This window comes from Hylobates moloch, unplaced genomic scaffold (assembly GCF_009828535.3).
Source record: "Hylobates moloch isolate HMO894 unplaced genomic scaffold, HMol_V3 SCAFFOLD_19, whole genome shotgun sequence".
Classification (NCBI taxonomy): Eukaryota; Metazoa; Chordata; class Mammalia; order Primates; family Hylobatidae; genus Hylobates; species Hylobates moloch.
Genome location: NW_026652294.1, coordinates 16,178,917 through 16,200,039, shown reverse-complemented (window position 1 = coordinate 16,200,039; position 21,123 = coordinate 16,178,917). Strand labels below are relative to the sequence as shown.

The following is a 21,123-nucleotide window of genomic DNA, read 5'->3' as shown; positions in this document are numbered from 1 at the left end:
GGTTGCGGGGAAAGAGGGACTGACCATGGGCCTAGGTGGGGAGGCCTGGCCACTGTGCCCACAGCCTAGGAAGGGCCAGTCAGAGCTCCTCTTTGTTGCTATCGAGGGACCGAGTGAGAGGCCCTGGAGCCAGGGGGGAGCCTAGTGGCTCTTGGTCGCCAGGCTGCTGGCTGCTGTCCTCCAGGCGCCTGCCTGTGGGGGCGTAGTCCTGCAGGAGCCTGCTCTCCACTCTGTGCTGCTGAAGGCTCTCGGTACTCACGAGTCCCTGCATCCTCAGGTACCCCTGCTGGCAAAAGGGTGGCAGCTTCTGGCGCGTGAGGGCGAACAGGAAGCAGGACTCTACACAAAAGCAAAACGAGGACAATGAGCCAGGCTGGGACATGTGGGGAGGGGTGCAGAAAGGGGAGCTGCCAATGCCAGGTGTGGGGGCTTCACTGCAGGCCTCGCCTGGTATCTTCCATCCCTTGAAACTGGGAGCTGACCTTCCTGGGCATCACGTCCAACCTGAGTAGGTCATCAATCATGACCCTCCATGAGGCGCCAGGGCAGGGGGCTGCCTGGACACTCTGGAAGAACAAGGCTCCAAAATGAAAGCAAACCACAGCAATGCCTCAGCTCCCTGATATCAGGCTGAGCACGGGGCTCTGCAGGCAGCCACACTGGGGTGGGGGCTCTGACCCTCATGAGCTGACCCTCGGCCTGGCGCAGCTGGGAACTCAGTGGTCAGTCCCACTGTGAGCTCAGATATGCCTGCAAAGATGCATTCCCTCAACAACATTTGAGTTGCAAATACCATGTGCAAAGTTTTGATCTAAACAGTGTGGGGTACAGAAAGATAAATGGGTATATCCTCACCTGTCCCACAACAAAAAGCTGGTGCATGAATCAAATTTGGTCAATCATAAGATAGCTGTGGATACTTATCATGTAGAAATATGAAGAAACTGCTGGGCGCGGTGGCTCATGCCTTAATCCCAGAACTTTGGGAGGCCGAGGCAGGTGGATCGCCTGAGGTTAGGACTTCGAGACCAGCCTGGACGACATAATGAGAAAGAAACCCCGTCTCTCGTAAAAATACAAAAATTAGCCAGGCATGGTGACGAACACCTGTAATCCCAGCTACTCGGGATGCTGAGGCAGGAGAATCACTTGAATCCAGGAGGCAGAGGTTACAGTGAGCCACGATTGTGCCACTACACTCCAGCTTGGGTGACAGAGACTCTGTCTCAAAAAAAAAAAAGAAAGAAAAAGAAATATGAAGAAACAACCAAAAGAAGCCATGTGAAGACAGCAGCTACTGAAAGGAACAACCACTAGGGCTGGGAGTTCCTTGTGGGACTGAGAATGAAGGCAGGGAAGGTGGGTGACATAGTTTGGGTCTGTGTCCCCGCCCAAATCTCATGTTGAAATGCAATCTCTAATGCTAGAGGTGGGGCTGCTAGGAGGTGACTGCATCATGGGAGCGGTTTCTTTTTCTTTTTTTTTCTTGAGGCAGAGTCTCCCTCTGTTGCCCAGGCAGGCTGGAGTGCAGTGGCACGATCCTGGCTCACTGCAACCTCTGCCTTCTGGGTTCAAGCGACTCTCCTGCCTCAGCCTTCCCAGTAGCTGAGACTACAGGCGCCCGCCACCACGCCCTGCTAATTTTTGTGTTTTTTAAGTAGAGACAGGGTTTCACCATGTTGGCCTGGCTGGTCTCGAACTCCTGATCTCCAGTGATCTGCCTGTCTCGGCCTCCCAAAGTGCTGGGATTATAGGCGTGATCCAGCATCCATAGATGCTGCCATGCATCCTATACAGCCTGCAGAACTGTGAGCCAATTAAACCTGTTTCTTTATAAATTACACAGTCTCAGGTATTTCTTTATAGCAATGTGAGAACAGACTAATACAGTGAGAAAAAGTCGTTTAGCCAAGTACTTGTAAGACTTTAAACAAACAGAAGAGCTGACACAGATATGGGCTCAGCCTTCTGAGGGAGTTAAGAGACAAAGGCAGACGGAGTGTCAGGAATGGGCTGGAGTCCTTCTGTAACTCTGAGCGAGCCTTCTTGCCTCCCTGAGCCCCTCTATCTCAAGTGAAAAATGGGCACAGCAAAAGGATGTCATGAGGCTTCCATGGGTGACCAGGCTGAAAGGTGCTCCAGAAATATGACTTCCTGTTTATTTCTGACTCTTAGCATGGAGGCCCCTGGGAGGCCAGGCCATGGCAATCCTCTCCAAGTGGGTAAGAGAGCAGATGCGCGAGAGGACAGCGGGAAGACTGGGAGGGCAACAAGGTCGCCGTTTGGCAGGCACCACCTTCTGACGACATCATCCCCTCTGCAGGGGACTCAGATGCCCAGCAGAATCTGGGGCCAGCACTAGCAGCTGCACATCAGCTACAGGAACGGAGGGACGGCTGCCACTATGCCAGCGGGCCATCTGCTGGGGGGATTCTCTCCAGTCCAAGGCAGCAGCACACAGTGGCCTGTACAGTCGAACAGTATCTAGAAAGTGGGAGACAGGAGGCTAAAGGGCCTGGGATGATGCATCGGTGGGACTCACAACTCAGGGTGGGAATTCACTCCCTCACACACCTTGGCATTTTGTTGTTGTTATTTTTGAGACGGAGTCTCGCTCTGTTGCCCAGGCTGGAGTCCAGTGGCATGATCTCGGCTCACTGCCAACATCTGCCTTCCGAGTTCAAGCGATTCTCCTGCCTCAGCCTCCTGAGTAGGTAGCTGGGATTACAGGCACCCACCACCACCCCCAGTTAATTTTTGTACTTTTAGTAGAAATGGGGTTTCACCATGTTGGCCAGGGCTGGTCTTGAACTCCTGACCTCAGGTGATCCACCCACCTCGGCCTCCCAAAGTGCTGAGATTACAGGTGTGAGCCACTGCACCTGGCCTAAAAGTGTATTTTTTGAGAAGGTGTGCATTTGCTTCCGTGATTTCTACAGCTCAATGATCTCATGAAGTTTGGCCCCAAATTTACACAAGTGGGGCCTACTGGTTGAATATTTTCAGAGATTTTTCTCTCCCACTCTTATCTAGGGCCAAAACCATGCATGTCATCTATCTCCTCCTTTGGAGGGTTTTGACTCCCAGCTTCCCTACTGAGATCCAAGCTTTATTTGAGTGTCTCTAAACAGGCATCCCATCCTGCTCCAGCTCTGTCTTCCCACCCACACCTGGCCCTGGCACCTTCCCAAGGCGCCTGGCCCTGCTAATCCTTTTGAAAAGACATATTATCAGCTGGGTGCGGTGGCTCACACTTGTAATCCCAACACTTCGGGAGGCTGAGGCAGGTGGATCACGAGGTCAGGAGTTCGAGACCAGCCTGGCCAATATGGTGAAACCCAGTCTCTACTAAAAAATACAAAAATTAGTTGGGCATGGTGGCATGCGCCTGTAGTCCCAGCTTCTTGGGAGGCTGAGGCAGGAGAATTGCTTGAACCCGGGAGGCGGAGATTGTAGTGAGCTGAGATTGCGCCACTACACTCCAGCCTGGGCAACAGAGTGAGACTCCATCTCAAAAAAAAAAAAAAAAGACGACGACATATTATCCACTATTTTTAGGTGTGTTGTAATTTAGCCCACGGCATTGTCGGGAACAGTAGTCTGGGGTTTGGATTTCCAGATATGGGTCCTGAAACTCCACGGGGCTTGGGTCTCTGCGACCTTTCTTCAACCTGGAGCTCAGACCCTTTGTCTTTCTGGGAGCTTAAGTTACCTGCATAGAAGCTTCGCAAATCGGTGTCCAAACAGTTCTCCAGGAAGCGCCTCAGAGGTAGGATGTGCCCGATTGGGGCGGTCCAGTCTGTTAAGAAGTCTTCCACGATGTGATGGATGGCCGTGGGCCGAGGCAGGGGCCAGTGTGCAGGGCGGAACCTCACCTCCTGTTCTGTGGAGAGGAGAGAGAGGGCCGTGTCAGAGCTGCGGGGCTGGGCTTCCCCTCCTCAGGCCGACACAGCACGGATCCCACACAGCCCAAACACTTCCCTCATTCGCTCGTGCTCGGCTTTCCTGACAGCCTCCCATGCTGGGCTGTGGTCAGCCTGTTCAAGAGCCACCTGCAGATATTTGAAAGGCTGCCATGAGGAAGAGGAACTACGCTTTTCCCTTGTGGTTTCAGAAAGCGGTGCTGAAACTAATAACTTGAGGCTGGCGTTTCTCTAAGACTCACATGGACTGAGATCTACTGTGGCTGCTTTCTTTTTATTTTTTATTATTATTTGTTTGAGACAGAGTCTCGCTCTATTGCCCAGACTGTCGTGCGGTGGCACAATTTAGGCTCACCACAACCTCTACCTCCTGGGTTCAAGCGATTCCTGTGCCTCTGCCTCCAGAGTAGCTGGGATTACAGGTGCCCGCCACCACACCCAGCTCATATTTTACATTTTTAGTAGAGACGGGGTTTCTAGTCTCTACCATGTTGGCCAGGCTGGTCTCAAACTCCTGACCTCAGGTGACCCACCCGCCTCAGCCTCCCAAAGTGCTGGGATTACAGGCGTGAGCCACTGCACCTGGCTGTGCCTGCTTTCAAACTGGCCTTTCTATGAGAAGACTTAGATAGAGGTGAGGGGTCTCAGCACTCATCTAGTTCAGCTTGCCCCTGGTGTGGGCTCCCTTCTGTGGTGTCCCACTCAGATGGCCATCGAGTCATGACTTGGCCATCGCTATTCTGGGAAACCTGAATTTGGAGGTGACCAATTCCCCCACTGAACAGCTTTAACTCTTAGTGCCTCCTTTTTCTTTTTTTTTTGAGACAGAGTCTCGCTCTGTCGCCCAGGCTAGAGTGCAGTGGCACAATCTTGGCCCACTGCAGCCTCTGCCTCCTGGATTCAAGTGATTCTCCTGCCTCAGCCTCCCTAGTAGCCGGGACTACAGGCGCGTGCCACCATGCCCGGCTAGTTTTTGTATTTTTATTAGAGACGGGGGTTTCACTATGTTGGCCAGGATGGTCTTGACCTCCTGACCTCGTGATCCGCCTGCCTCGGCCTCCCAAACTGCTGGGATTACAGGTGTGAGCGACCGCGCCCGGCCTTTTTTTTTTGGAGACAGAGTCTTGCTCTGTAGCCCAGGCTGGAGTGCAGTGGCGCAATCTCGGCTCACTGCAACCTCTGCCTCCTGGATCCCGGTTCAAGCAATTCTCCTGCCTCAGCCTCCTGAATAGCTGGGATTACAGGCATGTGCCACCATGCCCAGCTAATTTTTGCATTTTTTTCATGTTTTTTTAGAGATGGGGTTTCACCATTTTGGCCAGGCTGGTCTTGAACTCCTGACCTTATAATCCGCTTGCCTTGGTCTCTCAAAGTGCTGGGATTACAGTCGTGAGCCACCGTGCCCAGCCTCTTAGTGCCTCCTTATACTGACCACAGACCTGCACCCGTCACTGCTACCTGCTGACACGACTTCTGCCTTTGGGAACAACCCATTTAAACCACTCTCTTCCACCTGACTGCCCTTCAAGCTCTGAAGCAAGGGGTGCGTTCCCGAGGTTGTTCATTTATCGGTAGCTACTCTGTGCCTGCACTGGGCTGGCATCCTGTGTACGCTGTCAGGTTTAACCTCATGGAACCCTACAAGAAAGGTACTGTTGTAATCCCCATTTTACAGAGGGGAGGTTGAGGCTCAGAGAGGTTAAGTAATGGTCCAAGGTCACACAGTGACAAAATGACAGGCCTGGGGATTTTGCCCAGTTTCTCTGTACCGTGTTAACCAGCTCTGGTTCCCTCTACTCTTCAGACCCCTCCCGCCCCACCATAGTCAGCCTCCTCTGGAGACCTGCAGCGGGACTGTGTCCCTCTTACTACACAGTGCCTGGCGGAGAGCACGACACTCCCCGCATGGCCTGTGCCAGTCACGGTATGTGTCAGAATCTGGAAGCATCGTTCATCGTTCTCGGACCTTCTGCCCAAGTGGTCTCTAGGCAGAGCCCCGCAGCCATCCCACCTGTCAGCTGAGCATGTGTGTGAAGGTTTCAGGGTGGGTGACAACCTTGCAGATGGTGAGGTCTGAGGATCCCACAGGCTGGGGGAAGGCAGAGACCTGCTCACCGGTGGGGAGGTATCTGTAGTAGTAGATGACGGGATGGAGAAAGTTAGACTGCCAGGCGTCTTCTGTGTGCCCCACAGACCGGTCATCGAAGAAGACGTCCTTGTCGGGGCCAGAGAAATTTCTGCCATATTCCATGTTGATGACAAAGAGCCCGTGCTTTGCCTTCCTCCCTGTGAGTGTCTCCAGCTGGGCCAGCATCTGTATGGGGAACTCCTCCAGGTACTCAAAGGCCGTGGAATTCCTGGGAGAACAGCAATGTGGGGGAGGCCCTCAGTGCTGTGGCAGAGGTGAGGGGTGCGGCCCGGGGGTGAGCATGTGTGTGTGCGTGTGTGTGTGTGTATCTCCTCCTCTAAGGAGGGTCAGTCAAGCAGTCACCCCTCACTTAACATTACTGTTTCAGCTCAGCTCTCACGCACGTGTGGGGTAGAGTCCAGAAAATTCCACGTAACCTGAATGGGATATCTGGGGAAAGAGTGTCCCAGACAGACAGAACAGTCAGGAAAAAGCCCTGAGGAGTATGTGAGCACTTTGTGTTCAAGGAACAGAAGAGGCCGACATGGCTGAGGGGAGTGAACAGGGGGCAGAGGGCAGGAGAGGGGGTCGGAGGCCCGAGAGGTCAGGTCAAGGAGGGCTGCGCCTCCCATGACGAGACGTGAGGGGTCGTCTGGCCTGAGAAGTGACACTGCTGGTTGCTGGGGAGGACTGAGCAGAGCTGGGATCAGCGTGCCTCAGGTTTCTAAGGACCACTCTGGTTACTGTGATGAGAACAGACCCCAGGCCAAGTGGGGCGGCTGTTGTATGGGTGCAGGTGACAGAGCCTGGTGATTGGGACGGAGATGGTGGTGGTAGAGCAGGTGAGAGCTGGTTGGGCTCCAGACATCATCTGAAGGGAGAGGTGACAAGACTTGCCCATGGTTTGCATGTGGGGTGTTGAGACAGGGGTGCCAGGTATGCTGACTCACGTCTGTAATCTCAGCACTTTGGGAGACCAAGGCGGGTGGATCACCTGAGGTCAGGAGTTTGAGACCAGCCTAGCCAACGTGGTGAAACCCAGTCTCTACTAAAAACACAAAATTAGCCAGGTGTGGTGGCGTGGGCCTGTAATCCCAGCTACTCGGGAGACTGAGACGTGAGAATTGCTTGAACCCGGGAGGCAGAGGCTGCAGTGAGCCAAGATCGCACCACTGTACTCCAGCCTGGGCAAGACACAGCGAGACTCTGAGTCAAAATAAAAACTAGCCAGGCATGGTGGCGGGTGCCTGTAATCCCAGCTACTTGGGAGGCTGAGGCAGGAGAAGTGCTTGAACCCAGGAGGCAGATGTTGCAGTGAGCTGAGATCGCACCACTGCCCTCCAGCCTGGGTGACAGAGCGAGACTGTCTCAAGAAAAAAAAAGACAGGGGCAGGGGCACGGAGGGTGATGCAAGGGTTTTGTGCAGACAGCGGCTGCACTACCTGCATGTCCCTGAACTTGATGTGCTATAGCACGCCCTGCCTTTGGATCGGGCTGTTCCCTCTGACTGAAGGTTGCTCCCCTGCTTCTCCCTGCCACCTGTCTCCCCCCGCCCCTCACCCCTCTGTGCTCTGCACCGTTTCCTTCTCAGGAACTGTCCATCCTCTGGGATCTGCTGCTTATCACTAAATTGACTCTGACGATGCTGGCCGGAGAGGCCCTGGCCTGAGGGAGCTCTGAGATCCACGTGGCTGCCTCTGACTACTGCTCATCCACGTGATGCCAAACACTTTCCACAAGTGACCTTTACTCCTTCCTTTATTGCTGCAAGGTAGGCACAATTATCCCCATTTTGCAGATGAGGAAGAAGGGCTCAGAGAGGCTCACTAATGTGCCCATGGCCACTCATAGGACTGTCTGTATAGTTGATGTCATTGTTTTTCCCCAGAACAGACATGTTCCCCCCAGCAGTCTTCATTTTAGGAAAGAACTGGGCACCTCACACCTGGAATAGGAAGAGAAACGCTATGTGGCATGTGGGGGAAGCTGGGCCGAGGGGAGTAGGGTGGGGACGGGCTACTCACTCCTTCAACAGGATGACATCGGCCAGCACACCAAACATCTGGTAGAGCCCAGAAGCCTCATTCACGCGCCGCACAATGGAGCTGGTCAGCTGTGTGATGGGGAGCTCGGTGGCGGGCCAGGTGACGCTGTGGTGGCGGTGCTCCAGGAGCCGGTGAACAACACGCACTGGAACAGCCAGAGGGAGGAAAGGGACGCTGCACTTACCATTTTATCTCTGGTCACCGGGAGGGATGCCCAGGCCTCATCAACCCCTGAGAACGCCATACGCACTGGTCTCCATGGCCCAGAGCAAACGTGTAGGTGGTGAACACATGAGGGGAGGAGATGGCAGCTGCCTTTAGAGCAGGGCCAGCAGGTATTTTCTGGAAAGGGCCAGACAATCCATATTCTCTGCTTTGTGGGTCATACATGACTCAGTGATGCTGCTCAATTCTGCCCCTAGTGTAAAAGCGGCCAAGACAACAGGCAAAGGAGTGAGCACAGCTGGAGTTGGTCTCCAGGCCAGAGTCCGTCTGCCCCTGCTTCAGGCCATCTGCATGTGGGAGTCCCACAGGCCCCACCTCACATAAGGAACGTCAAGTCCGACACGGAGCCTTCCCCAGAAACCTTCCCCCCTTCACAGCTCTGTTTCCATCAGAGACGTGCCTATGGAAATCTTTGATTTCGCCCTCTCTTTCACAGCCTAAATCCATCTGTCTCTAAGTTCTTTTTTTAAATATTTTTTATTTTTATTTTTGAGACAGGGTCTCGGTCTGTTGCCCAGGCTGAAGTGCAGTGGTGCAATCTCAGCTCACTGCGACCTCTGCCTCCTGGGTTCCAGGAGGAACTGACTCCCAGAATTGAGTCCAATCGTTTGCCTGTACTTTAAGACCCCTCTGCAGTGGTCCCTACACTTATTGTAGTCCTCTAACCTGGAATAAAGTCCACCTTACCGTCTTCATTTTTATTATTATTTTTGAGACAGAGTCTCTCACTCTGATGCCCAGGCTGGAGCGCAGTGGCACGATCTTGGCTCACTGCAACCTCCGCTTCCTGGATTGAAGTGATTCTCCTGTCTCAGCCTCCCAAGTAGTAGGGATTACAAGCATGGCTAATTTTTGTATTTCTAGTAGAGATGGGGTTTCACCATGTTGGTCAGGCTGATCTCGAACTTCTGACCTAAACTGATCTGCTGGCCTCGGCCTCCCAAAATGCTAGGATTATAGGCATGAGCCATGATGCCCAGCCTGCCTTACTGTCTTTAAAAAGAAAAAAGAAATATAAATATTGAATGTCTTTGAGTGGCACAATATAAAGATTACTCCCCGTAGTTCCCTATATTTTCACATTTTTGATGCTCAGGCTAGGCGTGGTGGCTCATGCCTGTAATCCCAACACTTTGGGAGGCTGAGGTAGGTGGACCGCTTGAGCTTGGGAGTTTGAGACCAGCCTGGGCAACATGGCGAAACCTTGTCCCTATCACACAAAAATAAAAACAACAAAATTAGCTCGGTGTGATGGTGCATGCCTGAAGTCCCAGCCACTCAGAAGGCTGAGGTGGGAGGAAGGCTTGAGTCTGGGAAGTCGAGGCTGCAGTGAGCCGAGACGGCGCCATTGTACTCCAGCATGGGAAACAGGATGAGACACTGTCTCAAAAAATTATAATGCTACTAATTTTTTAAAGCTCAGCTGTAAGATTATGACTCTATTCTTTCAAATAGACTCACCTGAGTATTGTATGCCTCACTGAGTGAATTTCAACCAACACCCTGTCCTTCTCAGAAGGTTAACCACAGGAAAGGGAACATCTAATTTTTATTTATTTATTCATTTTTGAGATGGAGTTTCATTCTTTTTGCCCAGGCTGGAGTGCAATGGCATGGGCTTGGCTCACTGCAACCTCCACCTCCAAGGTTCAAGTGATTCTCCTGCCTCAGCCTCCCGAGTAGTTGGGATTATAGGCTCCCGCCACCATGCCCGGTTAATTTTGTATTTTAAGTAGAGATGGGATTTCACCATACTGGCCAGGCTGGTCTCGAACTCCTGCCCTCAGGTGATCCGCCCACCTCAGTCTACCAAAGTGCTGGGATGACAGGCGTGACCCACCGCGCCTGGCCACATCTAACATTTTAGACTCCTCTCCACAGAGAGGGCGCCGGTTTGCTTTCTATGAAAGAAGAGAAGACCTTTGTAGAAAGTGTCTTTCAGGAAAGCTCCTGGGCCTTGGAGTTTAATTCCCATAACGGCGAGAAAATCACCAAAACTCTGAGGCTTAGAGTTTTACACTCTTGAGGAAAATGGAGATTTCACACCCACCTTTCAGGGTGTTGGCAGCCCTGCCAGGGTCGTGTGTTAGTGCTCAGCCCACTGAAGTCACCCAACATGCATGAATTCATCTCTCTCACTTCCTTTTTATTTCCCATTTACTCCTAAAATCACAAGTATCAATTTTTGGTTGGGGATTATTTTAGTGCAATTAATAGAATTATGTTTTTACAAGATATTTTAGTATTTTCTTTGTAAACATTCTCAAGTTAGCAGAAAATTTATACCCTTGGTACTAAGAGTTTTGAAAAAGAAGTGATATAATCCAATTGCATTTTTTTTTTTTTTTCTTGAGACGGAGTTTCGCTCTTGTTGCCCAGGCTGGAGTGCAATGGTGCGCTCTCAGCTCACCGCAACCTCCACCTCCTGGGCTCAAGCGATTCTCCTGCCTCAGCCTCCCGAGTAGCTGGGATACAGGCATGTGCTACCACACCTGGCTAATTTTGTATTTTTAGTACAGACAGAGTTTCTCCATGTTGGTCAGGCTGGTCTCGAATGCCCAACCTTAGGTGATCTGTCTGCCTTGGCTTCCCAAAGTGCTGGGATTACAGGGTAAGCCACTGTGTCTGGCCCCAGTTGCAATTTTTATTGAAATGTGTCAGTACCCAAAGAGTCTATATGGGCCTGGAGCATCATAGGTGCTTGGTGGCCAAGTATTGCCTTATTTAGCTCTCACAATGGACCCATGATGGTGGAGAGTTCACTTCATTTCCATCTGTGACGTTACGATGTCCATCAGGGCCTTGGAAGCTTCATCTCTAAGACCACCCAGCTGGGGAGGAACCCAGGTTTCACATTCTTCAAGCTCAGCGTTCCTGCCAACACATGATACTTAACCTGTCTGGGGCTTATGCACATAACATACCACTTTCAGATGTATCTACTTTTACGCTTGATTTTAATTCTTTTTGAGACAGGGTCTCACTCCGTTGCCCAGGCTGGTGTGCAGTGGTGTGATCTTGGCTCACTGCAACCTCCACCTCCCGGGTTCCAGCAATTCTCATGCCCCAGCCTCCCGAGTAGCTGGGACTACAGGCATGCATCACCACACCTGGCTAATTTTTGTGTTTTTAGTAGAGACAGGGTTTCGCCATGTTGCCCAGGCTGGTCTTGAACTCCTGGCCTGAAGCAATCCACCTGCCTCGGCCTCCCAAAGTGCTAGGATTACAGGCGTGAGCCACTGCACCTGGCCTACACTTGATTTTATTTTATTTTTGCGACCAAGTCTCGCTCTGTCGCCCAGGCTGGAGTGCAGTGGCATCATCATAGCTCACTGCAACCTTGACTTGGTGGACTCAGGGGATCCTCCTGCCTCAGCCTCACAAGTAGCTAGGACTACAGGCGTGGACTTTTACACTTTATCTGATACTTTCCTAGACATGTCTTCAGACCACAAAAACCTGTTGTCACTTCCCCAAGACAATTTATGACAATGAGCTACTGACAAGCAATCCCCTAATGCTTCTGGACATAGGAGTAGATTTATAAGCCCTGGGATGCTGAGAGTGGTTCTGTCTGGGGACAGTTCTGCCTTCTCAGCTGGGCTCACCTGTGTATCGGAATCCGTGGATGAAGCCCCCAGCAGATTTCCGGTAGTCCACCGAGTGGCTGGCGGTACCCAGGATAAACAGACCCCGGCTTCCTTTGGATTCGTAGCTAGCTCGAATCAGCGGGTACTTCTTGCCGAATGCATTTCCCGAGTTAAGTCTGAGGGACCTGTCAGTGGAAACGGCTGTTCGTGAAAATAGCTGCTATGTAGGAGGCACTTATTTATTTAGTTAGTTTTGAGATGGAGTTTCGCTCGTCGCCCAGGCTGGAGTACAATGGCGCGATCTCGGCTCACTGCAACCTCTGCCTCCTGGGTTCAAACTATTATCCTGCCTGAGCCTCCCAAGTAGCTGGGATTATAGGCTCCTGCCACCATGCCCAGCTAATTTTTGTATTTTTAGTAGAGACAAGGTTTCACCACGTTAGCCAGGCTGGTCTCGATGTCCTGACCTTAGGTGATCTGTCTGCCTTGGCCTCCCAAAGTGCTGGGATTACAGGCATGAGCCACTGCACCCAGCCAGGAGGCACTTATTACTGGCACTGAGTGCCTTACATTTCTCGTCTCATTTAAACCTCACCATGACCCTAGGAGGTGGGTATTATCATCTCCATTTAAGAGATGAAGTTGGCCAGGTGAAGTGGCTCACGCCTGTAATCCCAGGACTTTGGGAGGCCGAGGAGGGTGGATCACAAGGTCAGGAGTTCAAGACCAGCCTGGCCAACATGGTGAAACACTGTCTCTATGAAAAAAATACAAAAAGAGTTAGCTGGGGGTGGTGGTGCAATGGCTGTAATCCCAGCTACTCGGGAGGCTGAGGCAGGAGAATTGCTTGAACCTGGGAGGCAGAGGTTGCAGTGAGCCAAGATTATGCCATTGCACTCCAGCCTGGGCAACAGAGTGAGACTCTGTCTCAAAAAAAAAAAAAAAAAAAAAATGAAGTCAGGCCAGGCACAGTGGCTCACGCCTGTAATCCTAGCACTTTGGGAGGCCTGTGGAAAGGAGGGTCTGGACAGGCACACCAGCTTCTCCTTTGTCTTTCTGCACCCTGGTCAGAAGGCAAGTGAAAGACTGGATGCTGCTTTGATACCAAACCTCCCGAGGTAGTCGGCAGCAATGTTTAAAGTCTAGGCTTCATAAAACAGCCCTTCAAAATACAATGATAAATAACTTTAGCAACTAATATTTTATTGGGCACATGATATATGCCAAGTACTTTCTTTATTTTAAGAGATAGGGTCTCATTATGTTGCCCAGGTTGGAGTGCAGCAGCTCTTCACAGGCATGATCATAGCACACGGCAAGCACACGGCAGCCTTGACCTCCTGGGCTCCAGTGATCCTCCCGCCTCAGCCTCCCGAGTAGCTAGGTACTCATCACTGCACCTAGTTCCCAGAACTTTCTTTCCTTTCTTTCTCTCTCCCCTCTCTCTCCTTCTTTCTCTTTTTTTGTTTTTGAGACGGAGATCTCGCACTGTTGCCTCAGCTGGAGTCCACAATGACGTGATCTCAGCTCACTGCAACCTCCACCTCCCAGGTTCAGACGATTCTCCTGCCTCAGCCTCCCGAGTAGCTGGGATTACAGGCACGTGCCACCATGCCCGGCTAATTTTTTGTATTTTTGGTAAAGACGGGGTTTCACTACGTTGGTCAGGCTGGTCTTGAACTCCTAACTTCATGATCCACCCACCTCAGCCTCCCAAAGTGCTGGGATTACAGGCATGAGCCACTGTGACCAGCCATCTTTTTTTTTTTTTTTTGAGACAGGGTCTCTGTGCCCAGGCTGGAATGCAGAGGCATGATCTTAGCTCACCACAGCCTCGACCTCCTGTGCTCAAGCAGTCCTCAGCCTCCTAAGTAGCTGGGACCACAGGCATGTGCCAACACACCTGGCTAATTTTTGTATTTTTTGTAGAGATGGGGTTTCACCATGTTGCCCAGGCTACTCTTGAACTCCTGAGCTGAAGTAATATGCCCACCTTGGCCTCCCAAAGTGCTCATGAGACCATGAGCCACCGCGCCTGGCCTCTGCACACATTCTTCTTTCTTCTTCTTCTTCTTTTTTTTTTTTGAGATAAGAGTCTTGCTCTGTTGCCCAGGCTGGAGTGCAGTGGCGTGACCTTGGCTCACTGCAACTTCCGCTTCCCAGGTTCCAGCAATTCTCCCACCTCAGCCTCCTGAGTAGCTGGGATTACAGGCACCCACCACCACACTTGGTTAAATTTTTGTATTTTTAGTAGAGACGGGGTTTCACCATGTTGGCCAGGCTCGTCTCGAACTCCTAACCTCAAGTGATCCGCCTGTCTCAGCCTCCCCAAGAGCTGGGATTACAGGTGTGAGCCACCGCACCCAGCCTCCAAGCATATTCTGTTAATCCTTGCAATAACCATATGAGAAAGAAACTTTGAATCCCATTTTAGACAGGAGGATACTGGGCCACAGCGTGGTTAAATAACTTTCGCCGAGGTCACAGATTTGCAAGCAGAGAATCTCAGGACAATTCCGGCACCTGTGCTCTCAGCCACTACGCTACATTGCCTTCCAGCAAATTCCCCTCTGTATTCTCTCTGAGCCGGCCTTTCCATCTCACAGGTGGAGGCTCCCAATGCTGATGAAGATCTGCTGGTGCTGCTCCAGGACCAAGGGCCTTGGGGCCACCTGGGACCCTCAATGGTCAGAGAGCTCATGTCCTGGAGGGAAATCAGGCAGCACTCACATCCATTCTTAGGCTGCTGTCCTGAGAGCTCTGTCACCAGCCTACTGAACAGCCACTCTGTTCCGCTAGGGAGGGGTCAGGAGGGTTTGCTAGGAGAGCCCACCTCCTCCCACATGGAACTCACTTATTGAAAATGGAGAAGTCAAAGTTCCAGCCCAGGCAGCGGATGACCCGGTCATAGGGCACGCGCATGGCAAAGTTGTCATTGTCGTCCTGGGGGAGGGTGATGGAGTCGGCACTCTGGTTGGTGCTGGCTTCTTCCAGGAAGAATTTCAGGGTGACATGGAACTTGCCTTTGCTGTCCTTCAGGATGGCCAGATCCGTCAGGTCAGACTCCAGCAGCCCGTCCAGGGACTTCAGCTGGTAGGTATCCAGCAGGCCATTGTTGATGGCTCTGAGCCCACAGAGAATGTAGGGAGAGAGACTCAGAAGAAAGCTGGGCAGTGCAGCTGGGGTCAGGAAGGGCAGGGGAAGGTTGGGGAGGCTCTTTCCACACTCTGGGCTCCCAGCACAGAACACACATGTGGGGATGTGGCCTACCTGAGGTCTCCAACGTAGTGGGTGGCCCAGGACAGACGGACCCGGGAGCGGCTGAGCATGTGGATAAAGTTTGTGACACCCAAGATGTTCTCTGCCGTCTCAAAGGCTGAGTTCCCACGGCCCAGGATCAGCACATTCTGGCCTATAAAGTCCTCAGGATTCACGGACACGGACTCATAACCCTCCGCGTATTCCGAGCCAGGGAAGTCAACCTGGTTGGGGACTGATAAACCAGTGGCTACAAGGAGGACGCTGCAGGTGGGGACAGAGGAAAGATGGCTTAGTTTCTTTTTCCTGAGACGGAGTCTCGCTCTGTTGCCCAGGCTGGAGTGCAGTGACGCGATCTCGGCTCACTGCAAGCTTCGCCTCCCGTGTTCATGCCATTCTCCTGCCTCAGCCTCCCGAGTAGCTGGGACTACAGGTGCCCGCCACCGCGCCCGGCTAATTTTTTTTTTGTATTTTTAGTAGAGACAGAGTTTCTCCGTGGTCTCAATCTCTTGACCTCGTGATCCGCCCGCCTCAGCCTCCCAAAGTGCTAGGATTACAGGCGTGAGCCACCGTGCCTGGCTGGCTTAGTCTCTTAGCTATAAGACCACTAAGTGAAAACCACTCCCTGGACCCACCCACCCACCTGCCTTGCTCCAACCGCTGGCCCCTAAAAGAAAATAGGACATTCATTCATTCATTTTTCATTCATTCATCTGCTTACGCCCTCATCCCAGTGCACTTGAGAGGCTCTGCCCTTGCCTCTCCCTGAGCTCACAGTATTTTCCCTAGCACTATACTGGAGGTTAATTTTGCCCTGTGAGAGAGGAGAAGATGACACTATGAGAAATGGAGAATTCACCTAATTTTGCACACAGCAGTCAGACCGGGTATGACCGTTGGTGATGAAATGAAGCCGGACATTCTACTTTCCCCTTTCTAAGTCCTCTGATAGATACATCTATCTACTGAGCAGTAATTCTGTACCCGGCCCTGTACTAAGTGTATCTGTGCACCATCTTTCTGACTCCTCCAAGCAACCTGGAGGTGGTACGTGGCCTGTTACAGGTGAGGAGGCACAGGCCCTGCAGGCCCATGGCTTGAAAGCTCCTAAAGGCAGCAGAGCCAGAGTCTAAACACAGATAGGCTTGATTCCAAAGTCCTGCTCCTTCCATCGGTGAGGATCACCGTCCAGGGGAGGGCAGCTGGGGACTTGGATCCTGCCGGCTTGCAGAAGAATGCTTTGATCACAGGGCGGTTTCAAAAATAGAATGGAAGGCCAGGTGCGGTGGCTTATACCTGTAATCCCAGCATTTGGGGAGGCTGAGGCGGGTGGATCTCCTGAGGTCAGGAGTTCCAGACCAGCCTGGCCAACGTCGTGAAACCTCATCTCCATTAAAAATATAAAAAAATTAGCCGGGCGTGGTGGTGCGTGCCTGTAATCCCAGCTATTGGGGAGGCTGAGGCAGGAGAATCGCTTGAACTAGGGAGGCAGAGGTTGCAGTGAGCCGAGCTCGTGCCATTGCACTCCACCCTGGGCGACAGAGTGAGACTCTGTCTTTAAAAAAAAAAAAAAAAAAAGCGAAATACCCTTTTTAGTCCATTCCTCCCACACTTACTGGCCAACCAAGGTGTGTGGTTCGCGTGGGGAAGGTCGCAGCTTCCGCAGGTGAGCTCTGGCACAGGCCTTACCTGCACTGATGCACCTGGCCCTTCTGCTCGGTTAGGATGAAGTAGTGGCCATTCCAGGCCTGTCGGTCCTTGTCCAGAGTGACGTGGGCGATGGTGGTGTTGTACTGGACACGGAGCCCCAGTGTGTCCGCGAAGTCTCCCAGGTAGCGCACCATGTCGCGGGCGTCAGGGAAGTAGGCACGCGAGTAGTGTCTGAAGAGCAGCCGGGGGTCGTGGCTGAGCAGAGAGTTCCAGTCGTGGCGGAGGTTGAACTCGGCGTTAGCCTTGCCCGTGTACCGCTTGTTGATGCTGATGAGCTTGCGGTGCCGCGGGTAGCGTGTGAAGAAGCTGCCGGGCCGCGGGGCCCGCTCGAACACTGCGTAGTCGCGTCCGGCGCGCTGCAGGAAGTAGGCCATCTGCAGGCCCGCGGGCCCAGCGCCCAGCACGCAGTAGTCCCGGTGCAGGGGCACCGACAGCGCTGGGTGCAGGGCGATGGCCAGGAGCAGCCCCGGGGGACCCCACAACGGGGCGGCAGCGGAGAGGCCCATCCTGCAAGCAGATCAGAGGAGTAAGGCCTCGCACCCAGCCGGGCGGCGGGAAGACACGAGGCCCAGAATGAGGCGGGGCCTGCGGGAACTCTCACTGCAATCTGGGTCACGGCCAGGCCCAGAAGCCGTCCTCAGAGCTCATGTGCCCGGACTCCACCGTTTCAAGCTGGGACCTGGGGCTCCCCGGAATCCCGAGCCCCTCCATCTTATCTCCTTCAGGGTCTCCTTCCTCAGGGGCACCGGCTCCCCGCTTATGATTGTAGTAACCTCTACCCTGGGGAAGGAGAGGGTGCTCCCCAATTTTCCCCTAATTTGAGGGTGCCCAACATCCCTTTGAACCACCCTCCAGGTTGGACCTTCCAGAGGCGCAGTTCGCCTTGGCCCCTCTCCAGCGCCCGGGCAGAAGCCTGAAGGGGGTGTGGCCTGCGTGCGCCCCGCCCCCTGCCAGGGTCCGCGCGTCCCAGGCTGTTCAGTCACGTGACAGGGATGCCCCGCACACCTGCCGCCCGCCCGCGTGCGCTTCAGGAGCTGCCAGGTCCCCACGCCCGCAGCTCCGGCCTCCCCGCCTCGGACCGACCCCCGAGAAGCGCACGAACCTCCCAGCCGCTCCGACTGCAGCCCGTGGTCTAATGAGGCCACGCTTGGCTCGCTCGCTCCGCGGAGGCCCCGCCCCTCGTTACCGGACCAATGGCAGGGGTCGGGGTCACGTGCGCGGCGCGCGGCACGCCGGGACCAGCTGGCAGGCTGCCGGCTCCCGGCCCCGCGCAGGAGAGGTACGCACGTGCTGCGTACGCTGCTCTGGGGGCTGGCAGAGGGGCCGGCAGAGGGGCCTGGGGCTGGCGCGCACCGGCGAGGGTGGAAGGTCTGGAGATCCGGGATGGGGAACTGGGTCCTTCGTTTTAAAATGTGCCACGCTACACGGAGGGAGGGGAGCACGTGATTTTTGGAGCTAATCCTAGCTCTCATATTCCATGAATATAGCCAAACACTAAACCTAGTTGGCCTACCCAGTTTTGTGGGACTGGAAACCAGCGTGATGGAGCCAGGACAGATAAGCCAATTAACAAGCGTTTGCTACAGTGACTCAATGTACTGCTTACCAAGTAACATACACAACTGTCCTGATCTTCCGCCAAACAGGAGAGGTGGGCAAGGCATTGTTTCCGACATTCGGTAGCTGACTGGTCAAATGGAGACATAGGGATGAAGGGATATGTTTACAATCACAGGAAGTGGAGCCTGGAATTAAAACTCAGTGGAGGCAAGATAAATGGCAGGAGGGAGATAACGTGAACTGGATGATCAAGTTTGGCTTCCCGGGGGTGGCATATGGCCCCTGCATGAGATTTACATGGGAAGAAATACGAGGTCAGTGTAGGAACCTTCAAAGTCCAGTGAAATGGGGCTGAGTGTTCTTGTGGGAAGGGCAAGTGGAAAGAACTGCGAGTTTGCAGCTTTGCATGGCTGGAGATTCTTTTAATTAAAAATTGTAGCTGGGGACTCCTTAGAAAAACTTCCCTGACCTCTCAGGCCTACAAGTACCTACCAAAGAATGTCATTTACTTTTTTTTTTTGAGACTGAGTCTCGCTCTGTCGTCCAGGCTGGAGTGCAGTGGCGCGATCTCGGCTCACTGCAAGCTCCGCCTCCAGGGTTCACGCCATTTTTCTGCCCCAGCCTCCCGAGTAGCTGGGACTACAGGCGCCCGCCACCACGCGCGGTTAATTTTTTTGTATTTTTAGTAGAGACGGGGTTTCACTGTGTTAGCCAGGATGGTCTCGATCTCCTGACCTCGTGATCTGCCTGCCTCGGCCTCCCAAAGTGCTAGGGATTACGAGCGTGCACCATGGCCCCTGGCCAACTTAAAAAAAAAATATTTAGGGGCATATGTGTATATATTTATGGGGCATATGAGATGTTTTGATAGTCATGCAATTTCGGGATGTGAAGATTATGAGAACGGGTGCTGGCAAAGAAGTTCCTAAAATAATTGCTGGTCTTATGTGAATACAGTAGTGGGAAATTAAACAGAATTCGTGAAGTTTGGTAGGGCCCTACGAGTAGGCTGACCCTAGATTGTAGGCAACAGGATGCTACTGCGAGTTTCTGAATGTAGGATTACTGCAGCAGTCAACTTGGTAGCCCCATGCAGAACAGATAAAAGCAGTGGACAGCTACTCAAGAGGCTGAGGCAGGAATGGCGTGAACCTGGGAGGCGGAGCTTGCAGTGCCTGAGATTGCGCCACTGTACTCCAGCCTGGGCGACAGAGCAAGACTCCGTCTCAAAAAAAAAAAAAAAAAAAAAAAAAGGGCAGTGGAAACTGATGCAAAGTATTTTCAGGGAATGAGCCTGAGTCACTTCCACTTGCTGCTGTTAATCCTGTTGGATAGGGCCATGGTTTGCAAGAGGCAATTTGGTGAATACTGGTCCAACCTGGAAACCCCCGGCACTGGTCACACCACTTTAATGTTTTTTAACACTGTATTCACATTGAAAACTCCCCAAGCACACTTTTTCTCTCCACTGCTTCTAACACAGTTCAAGAAACCTTTTGCTTGCCGAGGTTCAATTGTTTTTTCAAGCTAGTTTTTTTTTTTTAAAACACCTGTAACGTTAGAAATGCTGAGCTTTTTTTGAGAGTCTCTGTCATCCAAATTGGAGTGCAGTGGTGTGATCTCAGTTCACTGCAACCTCCGCCTCCTGGGTTCAAGTGCATCTCCAGCCTCAGCCTCCCAAGTAGCTGGAATTAACAGGCGTGTGCCACCATGCCTGGCTGTTTTGTATTTTTAGTAGAGACGGGGTTTTGCTATGTTGCTCAGGCTGGTCTCAAACTCCTGACCTCAAGTGATCCACCCTCCTCGGCCTCCCAAAGTGCTGGGATTACAGGCATGAGCCACTGCACCTGGCCTTTTTTTTCTTTTTTGATAAAGGGCCTCCTTCTGTCACTTAGGCTGGAGTGCAGTGGTGTGATCATAGCTCACTGCAGCCTTGAACTCCTGGGCTCAAGCAATCCTCCCACCTCAGCCTCCTGAGTAGCTGGGACCACAGGTAGAAGCACCATGACTGGCTAATAGTTTATTTTGTAGAGACAGATCCTGGCCTCCCTGTGTTGCCCAGGCTGGTCTCAAACTTCTAGGCTAAAGTGATCCTTTTGCCTCAGCCTCTCAAAGTGTTGGGATTAGAGGTTTAAGCCACCATGCCTGTTTCCTCACCTCTACAATGGTACTACTCCTGCCAGCATCACAGTTCTGTATGAGGCTTAGATACTACAGAAAGCTCAGCATTAATACCTGGCAGGGTAATTACTCCATAAAGTATCCAGAACAGAACAGTGTCCACTTACATAGAAGTTTCCATATCCTAGGCTGGGGGTGGTGGCTCACGCCTGTAATCCCAGCACTTTGGGAGGCCAAGGCGGGTGGATCACCTGAGGTCAGGAGTTCGAGACCAGCCTGGCCCATATGGCGAAACCCCGTCTCTACTAAAAATACAAAAATTAGCCAGGCATGGTGGTGCATGCCTGTAATCCCAGCTACTGGGGGGCTGAGGCAGGAGGATCACTTGAACCTGGGAGGTGGAAGTTGCAGTGAGCCGAGATCATGCTACTGCACTCCAGCCTGGGCAACAAAGTGAGACTCCGTCTCAAAAAAAAAAAAAAAAAAAAGTTTACATATCCTCAACATCCAGAGCTCTTATGACGCATGCTCTGTAGGGACAGGCCTGAGGGTGTCACCAGCCC

The 21,123-nt window shown here is 52.6% G+C and overlaps 1 protein-coding gene across 3 annotated transcripts; it reads right to left on the bottom strand.

Annotated features, from left to right (window-relative positions):
• Positions 1-79: 79 nt before the first annotated feature.
• On the bottom strand, positions 80-18,042 carry FOXRED2 (FAD dependent oxidoreductase domain containing 2). 3 transcript variants are annotated; one of them, XM_032139055.2, is made up of 9 exons: positions 17,982-18,042; positions 16,859-17,386; positions 15,182-15,433; positions 14,766-15,035; positions 11,930-12,096; positions 8,076-8,241; positions 6,039-6,280; positions 3,713-3,883; positions 80-339 (listed from the first exon to the last, which is right to left on the bottom strand). In XM_032139055.2, exons 2-9 carry the CDS (start codon positions 17,383-17,385, stop codon positions 80-82), a joined length of 2,055 nt encoding a protein of 684 aa, XP_031994946.1. In that variant the 5' UTR covers position 17,386; positions 17,982-18,042. The 3 variants fall into 3 exon arrangements, with proteins under 3 accessions (XP_031994946.1, XP_058287572.1, XP_058287571.1); XM_058431589.1 differs by lacking the exon at positions 14,766-15,035; XM_058431588.1 differs by lacking the exon at positions 80-339 and adding an exon at positions 1,992-2,484 and having other exon boundaries at positions 16,859-18,033.
• Positions 18,043-21,123: the final 3,081 nt, after the last annotated feature.

Excerpts from the sequence above, each read along its gene's own strand:
- FOXRED2 (XM_032139055.2), bottom strand. The coding sequence starts at position 17,385 with ATGGGCCTCTCCGCTGCCGCCCCGTTGTGGGGTCCCCCGGGGCTGCTC. Across the intron at positions 6,281-8,075 it reads GATGTCATCCTGTTGAAGGA|GAATTCCACGGCCTTTGAGT; the intron begins GTGAGTAGCCCG and ends CTGTTCTCCCAG. Across the intron at positions 3,884-6,038 it reads CTACAGATACCTCCCCACCG|AACAGGAGGTGAGGTTCCGC; the intron begins GTGAGCAGGTCT and ends TCCTCTCCACAG.